This window comes from Elaeis guineensis, chromosome 16, assembly GCF_000442705.2.
Source record: "Elaeis guineensis isolate ETL-2024a chromosome 16, EG11, whole genome shotgun sequence".
NCBI classification, from domain to species: Eukaryota; Viridiplantae; Streptophyta; class Magnoliopsida; order Arecales; family Arecaceae; genus Elaeis; species Elaeis guineensis.
The window spans coordinates 12,783,473-12,795,398 of NC_026008.2; the positions used below are offsets into that span (position 1 = coordinate 12,783,473).

The window sequence follows — 11,926 nt, forward strand, 5'->3', positions numbered from 1 at the left end:
AATGGAGTTTATCTAATTTATTTGTCCTAAGCAAACTGAAAATAAAAAAAACATTAGAAATTAAATAAGCTGGGTTGCCTCCCAGAAGCGCTATGTTTTATGTCTTCAGCCAGACCAAACCTCGAAGCAATTTAATCAGAATAAGTTGGTTCATAAAGAACCATGGCATCTTCAACAGTCTCGACAGATAATTCCAAGAATGGTTTTAAACGTTGACCATTAACTTTAAAGATAACACCATTACTTGGGTTTTCTATCTCAACAGCTCCGTGTGAAAAGACTTCCTTTACTAAAAATGATCCTGTCCATCTAGACCTAAGCTTTCCTGAAAACAGATGTAATCTAGAGTTATATAAGAGCACCTTTTATCCGATATTGAAAGTTTTTCTCATAATTGATTGATCATGAAATGCTTTGGTTCGTTCCTTGTATATCCTTGCATTTTCATAGGCTTCATTTCTAAGTTCTTCTAATTCATTCAACTGAAGCTTCCTATGGTTTCCAGCGTCGTTCAAATTTATATTTAGTTGTTTGATAGCCCACATGACTTTGTATTCTATCTCAATAGGCAAGTGACATGGTTTACCAAACACAATCCTATAAGGAGACATTCCTAGATTGGTCTTGAAAGCGGTTCGATATGCCCAAAGTGCATCAATTAATTTCAAAGACCAATCCTTTCTATTGGCACTAACAGTTTTTTCCAGGATCTGTTTGATTTATCAGTTTGACACTTCAACTTGCCCACTAGTTTGAGGATGATATGGTGTGGCCAATTTGTGGGTGACATTATACTTTTTCATCAATGTTGCAAAAGGTCGGTTACAAAAATGGGTTCCCCGATCACTAATGATTGCCCTAGGAATACTGAAACGGGAGAGAATATTTTCTTTAAGAAACTTAATGACCATTTTGCTATCGGGTGTTCTACATGCAATTGCTTCTACCCATTTTGAAATATAATCAACTGCTACTAGAATATATTCATTTCCAAAGAAATTTGGAAATGGTCCCATGAAATCGATCCCCCAAACATCAAAAACTTCAACTACCAAGATTGGGTTGAGTGGCATCATGTGTCGCTTGATGATTCGACCCATTTTCTGACATTGAGCACAACTTTTATAATATTCATGAGCATCCTTAAACAAATTGGGCCAATAAAAACCACATTGGAGAACCTTAGCAGCAATTTTCTTAGACGCGAGTGACCCCCACATGCTTGATCATGACAAAAAGATAAAATATTCATGACTTCATTATCTGGGATACACCTAATAATTTGATCAGGACATTGTTTAAAAAGATAAGATCATCCCAAATGAAATACTTCACTTGGGCAAAGAATTTATATTTATCCTGCTTAGTCCAATGAGAAGGTATCTTACCTATGGCTAAATAATTTACAATATCAGCAAACCAAGGTTCAGTAGACACAGACATGAGTTGCTCATCTGGGAAAGATTCATTGATGGGTGGTTCACTAGATGGTGCGACTGGAATTTGGGACAAATGATCTGCTACAACGTTCTCAGTGCCTTTCTTGTCCCTAATTTCTAGGTCAAATTCTTGAAGGAGCAAAATCCATCTGATTAAGCGTGCCTTGGCATCCTTCTTTGCTAGGAGATGTCTAATGGCTGAGTGATCGGTGTAAACAATGGTGTGGGTCCCAACCAAATAAGATCTAAATTTCTCTAAAGCAAAGACAACGGCAAGAAACTTTTTCTCAGTTGTGGTGTAGTTAAGCTGCGCATCATTTAAGGTTTTACTTGCATAATATATCACTCTAGGCAGCTTATTTATCTGTTGACCTAAGATTGCGCCCACAACATGGTGGGACGCATCACACATTAATTCAAATGGTTCAGACCAGACAGGAGGATGAATGATTGGAGCTGATACAAGTACTTTTTTTAAAAATTCAAAAGATTTTAAGCACTTATGAGTAAATTCAAATTTGGTATCCTTTGCCAAAAGATTAGTCAGTGGACGTGCTACTTTACTAAAGTTGGCAATAAACCTTCTATAGAATCCAGCATGACCTAAAAATGAACGTATTTCTTTCACAGATTTAGGTGGTGGAAGACTTGCAATTAGATCTATTTTGGCCTTGTCTACTTCAATCTCCTTTTTAGAAATGACATGGCCAAGAACTATTCCCTGTTTGACTATAAACTGACATTTTTCCCAGTTGAGAACTAAGTGCTTCTCCTTACATCGTTCTAGAACTAATTGTAGGTGATTCAGATACTCGGAGAAGGTTAGGCCAAAAACAGAAAAGTTATCCATAAAAATTTTTAGAAATCGTTCTATCATATCTGAAAACATGCTAATCATGTATCTCTGGAAGGTTGCTGGTGCATTACATAGTCCAAAGGGCATTCGTCTATAGGCAAAAGTACCAAATGGACAGATGAATGTAGTCTTTTCTTGATCTTCAGCGGCTATGGGGATCTGGTTGTAACCGGAGTATCCATCAAGAAAACAGTAAAACTCTTGTCTGGCTAGTCTTTCCAACATTTGATCAATAAATGGCAAAGGAAAGTGATCTTTCCTTGTCGCAGCATTCAACTTTCTATAGTCTATACAGACTCTCCATCCCGTTTGGGTCCTAGTTGGGATAAGTTCGTTTGCATCATTTTGGACCACTGTTACCCTAGATTTCTTGGGTACTACTTGAACTGGGCTTACCCAAGAGCTATCAGAAATAGGATAAATTATTTCACTATCTAGGAGTTTCAGAATCTCCTTTTTAACTACATCCTTCATAGCTAGATTAAGCCTTCTTTGGGCTTCTCTTGTTGGTTTAGCCTCTTCCTCTAAGTATATTCTATGTTGAACTATAGAAGGGCTTATTCCTTTGATATTTGCTATGGTCCAACCTATTGCTTCTTGATTTGCTTTTAGAACTGACACTAACTCCTCCTCTTGCTTGGGATCTAGGTCTGATGCAATAATTACAGGCAAAGTTTCTTTGGGTCCTAGATATGCATACTTGAGATGTTCTGGGAGGGGTTTCAGTTCTAAAATGGGTGCTTCCTCTATCGATGGTTTAGGTGATGATTTCACCATCTCAATAATTGGTTCAGTAGGAAGTATCGATTTCTGATTAATCTGATTTTCTTTAAGTATTTCATTGACATCCTCAGACTCATGGATTAACCAGGGGTTAGACTCTAGGTCGACTTCATCATCACTAATGTCAATGGATTCATAAATACCATCTTGGACTACATTGACATCAGCATGAGAAGAGGATTCCTGTTCTAAGTTAAAAACATTAAGCTCAATGGTCATATTCCCAAAGGATAACTTCATTAGACCATTTCGACAATTGATTTCAGCATTGGCCGTAGCTAAGAATGGTCTTCCTAAAATGACAGGTATATGTCCTTTAGGATTCGCAACTGGCTCAGTCTCTAAAACAATAAAATCTACAGGGAAAATGAAATTTTCAACCTTTATCAGAACATCCTCGACCATTCCCTTAGGGATCTTGAGAGATCTATCGGCTAACTGTAATGTGATCCCAGTAGGTTGAAGTTTTTCTAATCCTAGTTGCTCATACACCGAATATGGAAGGATATTCACACTAGCTCCTAGATCTAGCAAGACCTTTTTTATATTGGTTTCTCCAATAACACAAGAAATGTTGGAGCTCCAGGGTCCTTATATTTAATTGGCACATGGCTAGATAGGTATGAACTGACACTTGCAGCCAAAAATGCTTTTTTTGGTACATTAGTGGTCCTTTTCCTAGTGCAAAGATCTTTTAAAAATTTGGCATAAGTTGGAACCTGATGGATTATATCTAAAAGAGGAATATTAACTTGGACTTGTTTAAATACCTCTAAAATTTTGTCTAAATGTTCAGATTTATTGGATTTCAGTTTATTTGGAAAAGGAGCTCTAGGACTTTTAAGTACTGGACCAGGTGAATTTTCAATTTCTGGTGCTTGAGATTGAAAGGTAGTAGTTTTAGAAGGTGACTCAGCAGATGAGTCCTCTATATCATCAAGTGCAACTACCTTATTGTCTATTTGTTTTCCCGATCTTAAGGTATGAATGGCATTTACACCATTAACTTGGTTTCCTTGTTGGGGTCGTGGACCATTTTGGTTCCTAGGATTTGGCTCAGGTTGGCTAGGTAATCTACCATGTTCTCGTTCACTAATGGTCGAAGCCAGCTGACTTACTTGCATTTCCAGACGGGCTATAGCTTGGGTGTTATTATTTATGAGTTGACCCGTGGTTTGCATAAAGCTGGTATGTGTCTTCATCATGGCTTCTAGGCTTTTCTCTAAAGAGGTAATTTTCTTGTCATTATCATGGAAGCCTGGCGGGTTGTTCATCACTGGGATGGACCTTAGATTTTGCTGATTGAAATTTGGATTGCCTACATTAGGATTCTGGGACCATGAGAAATTCGGGTGATTCCTCCAACCTGGGTTATATGTGGGTGCATAAGGATTGTTCAATGGTCCTTGATAGGTGGCATTCACCTGTGCACACTCATTCGAGTAGGAACATTCTTCTAAGACATGGTCTGGTGTATTGCACCCTTTACACATGGGTGCAGATATTTGATTTACATTGGCTGGTCTCTGTAATTCTAAGGCTTCCAATCTATGTGTTAAGGTTGCAATCTTGGCCTCTGATGCTAGGGTTGGTTGAATTTGATGCATTCCTCCTCTTGAAGGTGTAGCTTTATCAGGTTCCCTAGTTGTTTCTCACTGTAAATTTTTCTCGGCTAGGTCTTCTAAGAATTGCCAAGCTTCAGTAGTTTCTTTGTCCATAAATTGGCCTTGGCACATGGACTCTAGCATGGTTCTTGAGTTTGAATCTAACCCCTCATAGATGATCTGGCATAGTCTCCAAGTTTCTATTCCATGGTGTGGGCATTGGGTCAAAAGATTCTTGAAACGATCAAAGTACTTCCAAAATGATTCACCAGCTAGTTGGTAAAATTGATTTATTTCATTCCTAATTCTAGCTGTTTTATGATGGGGGAAATACTTTTTTAAAAATATTCTCACAAAGCCCTCCCAAGTAGTGATAGAATGGTTTGGCAGACTATAAAGCCACTTCTTAGCATTATCCTTAAGGGCAAAGTTGATTAATCTAAGTTTGACCTCATCCTTTGTTAATTGCAGTTTCATGGTTGCACATACCTCCTCAAATTCTCTAATAAATATATAAGCATCCTCTAATCCTGTGAATTTTGGAAGCATATTTATGATTTGAGGTTTGATTTCAAAATTGTTAGCTGTGGGTTGTGGCAACCTAATACAAGATGGTTGGATGGAGCCAACTGGATAACACAAATCCTTAAGGGTCATGGGTTGGATTGGTTCAGCCATTGGAACAACAGGAATTGACTCAATTCTAACTAGACGGCCCGACACTCTTCTCCACACATGAGGTGTACGGTTCTCGATGTTTATACAATTTTTTTTTTTATAAAATTTTTATGTATAAGAAAAAGAAAGAAAAGAGAAAAAGTTCTAAAGAAAAGATCCTAAGGAGTCCTAAATCTAAAGAAAAGTAACCAAATTAATTTAAATTTTAATAAATTTTTTTTTATTTTTTCAAACAAGTGAAACAATAAATTAAACTCAATCTATCCTAGGGTTAACCTAAATCTAGACAGCTCCTAACTGTTCCAAGATGACCCTTCAAGCCTTCCAAGTGGAGATTGATCAACTAGTTAGCCAGGTAAGTATAAGAGGTGGGAGGTTTACTCATCGTTGCCTTTCTAGACACCAAACGAGTTGGCCAGGCCAGCAACTGAACCAATTTAACAAACCACCCTCAGGGACTTGCCTAGACACCAACTAATCAACCAACTCAAACTTGGTAGAACTCTTAGGGTTCCTTGTCCTATTGAGCTCGAATTCTTTAAGGTTGACGTCTAATTAATTTTAAGATTAAAGGTCTAGGTAATACAATATGATGGAGATGGTTTTTGGGCTAAGGAAGGGTAATGAAATCCCCACCTTATCTTGTTAATGGGTTGATGCCCTTAGATTAATTATGAAAATGCAAATGCAAATAAACAAGATGACCAAGAATGTAAAAGATTTTAATTTAGAATTTTTTTTTTATTTTGATATTTTACTTCATGATTATGAAATGTCTTTTGTTTTGTTTTATTTTATTATTTTTTTTTGATTAAGTAAATTCAAATGATTAGGTCTAAAAGAAAAAATAATTAACTAAAAATAATAAAAGAGAAATTAGAAGCGTACCTAAGTTTTTCAGCAATCACCAACTAAATCTAGAAACCTAAAGAAAAAAGAAAGAGAGTTATAAAGCATGAAGAATAAATATTTGAAAATAATTTAAAACGCCAAATCCCCGACAACGGTGCCAAAAACTTGATGTGCAAATCTTAAAATTTATAAATAAAATCGCAAGCACACAGTGTGCAGAGTAGCACGACCAGCGAGTACGGGTCGATCCCACAGAGACTTGGTTTAAAAATGATTTTCAAATCTATGCTCAAGCGAGCTTTAACGAAAATCGAAAATCAAAAGTTGTTTGCTAAAGACAATAAGACTAAGGATCTAGGGTTTTTGAATTCACTAGATCCAGATTAGGGAATTCTACCTAGAATTTTTCTTATTGATCCTAACGGCTACTCCTCTTGTCTTTCCCAAGCATAGATTATGAAGGGACTAAGGCTCAACGATAACCCATCAAGATTCTTTATAGGGGAGTAGTAACTAGGATCCCTTAGGATTTTCTCCTCCTATGCACTGAATCAAGCATGAACTATGAAGGGACTCTGACCCAACTGTAGTTCATCAAAAATTCTTGGCAAAAGAGGAAGAAAAGGAAACACTAAGAAAAAAAAAGAACCCTATGTAAAACCCCTACTCATGATCTAGCTTCATCGCAAACCCTAGAAGGGATGCTTAGCTAGACATGATCTAAATCTACTTGCAAAATTTAAATGCAGAAAAATAAACTACCCTAATTTCATAAATTAAACTATCCTAATTGCATAAATTTAAACTGCATAATTTAAACCAACCTAATTGCATAAAATTAAATTGCATAAATTAAACTATCCTAATTGCAAGAAAAATAAATTGCATAATGTAAAGAGATAAAATTATATAAAAATAAGATTTTATATAAAAAAAAATTATTACAAAAATCTCAAAGCTCGAGACTTGAGAAGAAAGCTAAAAACCCTACTATCTAGGGTTACAAGCTTGATCGGAAGGCCAGAATCCCTTAAAACAAGGGCCTTTGGGGGCTTTTTATAGGCATTTGGGGGTTATAAGATTTTCAAAACTTTAGACGTGAGACTAAGAGATTTTAGAGGGTTGTTAGGGGGGTTTAGGGGCTCAAATCTCGCTCAAAAAGCACTTAAATCCATCAAGAAACTCTAGAAATTGTTTCAGCCGTCCGATCTTCATCTAAAGGACCCAATTCATCTAATAAATCAAGCCGGAAGCGATTCTGGGCCGTCGGATCACGATCTGGGTGAAGCGCTGTCGTTGGATCGCGCTGCAGAGATGGGATCAGGTCGGATGCATCTCGGACCGTCCAATCAAGGTGCTGGAAGATTTCGTCCATTGGATCGCGCTGTAGAAGGATCCCATGTTGTCCTAGTGTTTATTGATTCTTGCAATTGCCTTGATTACGGTTAGATCTTGACTGACTGTGATGGTGGCCGTCTGATGGCACAAAAATGTGGAGCGTTGGATCTTGATCAGAGAAGATCGGACCATCGAGTGATGTGAAGTTACCAGGTTGCCCTTCGGACCTTCTTCTCTCTCCTCATGAGCCCTGGACCGCGCGCGTGGATCGGGCTCGCGATGCATTGCGGTGAGCCGAGACTCGCTGATTGGCTGGTTTATGGTGCGCCGATGGGTCCATGGTCTGGCGCCTGTTGCTGCGGACCAGGCGGCTAACCAGATCATCAAATCAGTTGATTTTTGACCAATTTTGACCTGTTTGACTCGGGTTTGACCCAATTTAGTCTTCTTTCTTCATTCTTCAATTCCTGGGTTAATTTAACTCCGTTTTGCATAAAATTTGCACCGTTGGAATTCTCTTTCCTTGTTCTTTCTATTGATGACCTCTTCTTCTGCAAAATATAATAATAAGTATCAATTTCCTAATAAAGTTAGATAATTTAGATATTAATTGATACTTTTTATGTCAATTTGTGACATAAATCATCGGTGTTTGGGATCAACAGCCAGACGGTGTTCCATGACCTTGGCATCGATCCCTGGCATATCCATCGAAACCCAAGCAAAAACATCCACATTCTTTTATAGGAAATTACTAAGTTGTGTCCGCACCTCTTTCCTCAAGCTGGAGCCGATCTTCACCATATGCTCTTCGTTCCCATCATTCAAAGGAATTGAGACAAGATCTTCCATTGGCCCACCTCGTTCTTCAGTCAGGTCATCATGGGTGTCCAATCCATCAACTAGACAGGGGTCAAGCTGACCACTTCTTTGCAGGGCTATATTATAGCAATGCCTTACCAGGGTTTGATCTCCCCTAACTTCTCCGACCCCCTGGCTGGTAGAAAATTTCAATTTCAGATGGTAGGTCGATACTACAGCTCAGAGGGCGTTGAGGTTGGGTCGGTCGAGAATTACGTTGTAGGCAGACAGCACCCTCACCACCAGGAAATCCACCGGTGCTTTGGATTGCTTTGGATACTGACCTACAACTACAGTCAAAGTTATTACTCCCTCCACTGGCACAGCATCGTCAGTAAACTCTACCAATGGGGAGCTAATCGGCCCTAACCGACCATCAGGGATGGATATTTTTGAGAATGCATCGTAAAATAGAATATCGGTCGAGCTTCCACTGTCAACAAGAATATGGCGTACATCATAATCAGCGATATTTAAAGAAACTACAACCGCATCATTATGGGGAAACTAGATCCCCTGGGCGTCTTCTTCAGTAAAGGTTATAGATCTTTCAATTTTTTGCCACTTGGGCGGCCCGACCGATCCACTGGCCGCTCCCCTCCGGGATCCTCCAAAGATGGTGTTTACGATCCCGATTGGAGGCCAATCTCCAGGCTGTTCTTCCCTCCTTGACGGCTCCTACTGTGGCAGAGCTCTCGATCGATCCTTTCTACCTTCAGGCCGACATCAGACGAATCTGTCGACCGCCATTACCAGAGGAGGAGGAGCCTGAGAAGCTGGAGACGAGGCTAGGTCTTGTGGAGATCGCTGAGATCTGACTGCAGAGGCCATGGATCACCTGGTGGATGCCATTCAGGGAGGCATCAGGTGGAGATCTAGCAGGGAAAGAAGAAGAGGATGTTGGAGAAGATGACCGGAGACAGTCCCATTGAACATTTCTTTAAGAACAAGGGTACTGTGAAGACACAGGCTCCTTCCTCTAGCATCAATTCTGTTGGTATAGAATTCTGCTGAAGCCGGAGTTGCTGGAGTCGAGATGATCGCGGCCGCCATCGGGACCTGTAAGGAAAGTCTAAACCAGAGTTGGGGGTGCTCCGATAAGACCCTCCGATGCTCAAGTCAGGACTTTGCTTCAACAGAAATGGAGTGCTCGAGTGAGAAATTTAGCAGAGTTTTGAGATAGAATTTTTGAGCTTAGAGAAGAACGTATCTGGGGGTCTCTTTTTATAGACGGAGTGCGTAACTAATTGACAGCGACATCTGTAACCGCCTGGTAGTGGGCTATTCAGAGCCATCCAGAGTTTGTTATGGAGAGTAGTGGCATCAGGGGTCGTTCAGAGCCACATGGAGTTTGTTACAGAGAGTAGAGTGGTGTCCGTTATCGTGACTTGCCAGAGAGTAGTGGAGCCACACAGAATCCATTGCAGAGAGTGGAGCAGGGTAGTGGCCATTGTCATGACTTACCAGAGAGTTCGGATCTGTCGGCTGGAGCTTGGTTGGAACATCTGATGGAGTGGGATGGCTCTCTATCCCGTCGATCTGGGAGAAGCTCGGATGTCTCTGAGGCTGCTAACGAGTCTACTGTTGTCGGATACCTTAGGCGCTGATACTACAGGTGGGAGTCATTTGCTGTAGAAGCTCGGATGGAGACTTTCCGTTGGTGAAGCCCGATAGGAATCTGATTGCTAGAGAAGTCCGTCTGGGATTCTCCTGATGTGGAAGCTCGTTCGAAGATGATCCATCGGAGAAGTTCGATTTCATGAAGGATCTGACGGGGGGTCGATCGGCGATGGACTTCGGATGGCACTGGGGAGGTTCGACAGACGTCGGAGGTGATTGGTCATTGTAAGAATCCAACTGTCGAAGTCCATCCGTTGCGAAAGCTCGTCTGAAATCCATCCACTGTGGAGGCTCGGACGGAGTCCGGTTCTTATGGGAGGCCGAAAGGAGGCCACTTATTGTTGGAGCTCGGTCGAAGATCGGTTGTCATGGGAGCTCGGAGTAACGACTTGGCCGGTGGATCCCGCCCCATGGTAGAAGCCATCTGGGATCCGGCTATGAAGAAGCTCGACTGAAGTCTACCTGTAATGGAAGTTCGGAAGAAATTTATTTACAACAGAGGCTCGAATGAAATTTGCTTATAGTAGATATCCAGAGTAGATCGCCCGCTGTAGGAGTTCGGAGTAGACCGCCCGCCGTAGGAGTTCAGAGTAGACTGCTCATAGTAGAAGTTCGGAGTAAACTGCTCGTAGTAGAAGTTCGGAGTAGATCGCCTGTAGTAGAAGTTCGGAGTAGACCGCCCGTAGTAGAAATTTGGCTCTCACAAGAGCCCGGTTAGAATCTTGAAGGAGGTCGACCGCTGTAGAAACTCGGATGCAGTCTGATTTCTGTAGAAACCTCGTTGTCGAAGAAGCTCAGATATTGACAAATTTCGAAAGGAGTTCAGAGAATAGTTGGTCATTGTAGAAGGTCGGCTGACAGTGAGGCCTAGAGAGCCTTTGGAGCGGCACGATAGATGGATGGAGAAGCTCATTGTCGGAAAAGTCCGAAAGGGTCGGTCTTTTACAAACTTCGATCGGGGGGTATTTTGTACCCAACAATACCTTTCAAACCAATCAAAGAATCGAATATGACTTTTGATTAAGTTCATAAAGGTATAGTAGCGAAGTAAAATTTTTTCTATTGGAGTTCTACTATAGAAATTGAAGAATTGTTGTCTTTTTATTTTATTATAGTCAGAGTAAAAATCTTGCCTAAGCAGGTTTTCATCTATAATGAACTTAGTGTTAATTTGAGAGTTTGCTTTAGGGTCTAGGATTGGGCCATCTTGGGGAAAGTAATCCCAACTTTCACTACCATCATCTGATTCAAAGTGAAGAGGTTGTATTTCCTTTGAATTTAAATTCATCTTGTAAGGACTAGAGGAAGGATCTGGATGTTGTTCTTTTGTTATCATATAGATGTCTTTGTTATCTTCTTCTTGAATTTCGTATTCTAATGGTTTTAAAGTTTTAATGTTTTTAGGTGTTTGAGTAGTGTTTTCAGGATTATATTCTTTTGAAGAGTGAATTTCTTCAAGAGGATTCTTCTCCTGGATTAGATTTTTTTTTGTAGACACAGGCAAAGATATTTTACTATTCTGTCAATGCCTTGTTTCCAGTATATTTCTATTTTCTTATTTGGGCAATTACATTTATCTTTATTAATGAAAGTGGTTAAAGGTTTATTGTAGGAGCTTGAGTTATTGGAGTTTCTTTCAGGTTGACCTAAATATCTATCTTTTATGAGATTTAATGGGTTATATTTATCCATTATTAAGGGGTTAGATACCTAGCTACCTTAGCAGTTTAGGTATAAAAGAATAAAATTCTATAAAGTTAGTCCAAAAAGAATGGAAGAATAAAGAATGTATAAGAAAAAGAAAACACTTATATGTTAGATTCTACAGGATGTTAGACTCTTGTTAGTATGGAAAAATACATAAAAGACTTAAATATAAAAGAACACCTAAAAAG

The 11,926-nt window shown here is 39.6% G+C and overlaps 1 protein-coding gene and 1 non-coding gene across 2 annotated transcripts in view; both read left to right on the forward strand.

The window, feature by feature from the left end:
- The window catches only part of LOC140854369 (uncharacterized), a 34,489-nt gene extending 23,042 nt beyond the window's left edge, over window positions 1-11,447 (forward strand). Inside the window, exon 4 of the mRNA XM_073250258.1 lies at window positions 11,436-11,447. Coding sequence (XP_073106359.1) covers window positions 11,436-11,447 — 12 coding nt within the window. The remainder of the gene's footprint in view (window positions 1-11,435) is intronic.
- LOC140854401 (small nucleolar RNA R71) lies at window positions 4,885-4,991 on the forward strand. The gene has a single exon (XR_012137616.1). It is a non-coding gene; the product is annotated as a small nucleolar RNA R71 (small nucleolar RNA).
- Window positions 11,448-11,926: the final 479 nt, after the last annotated feature.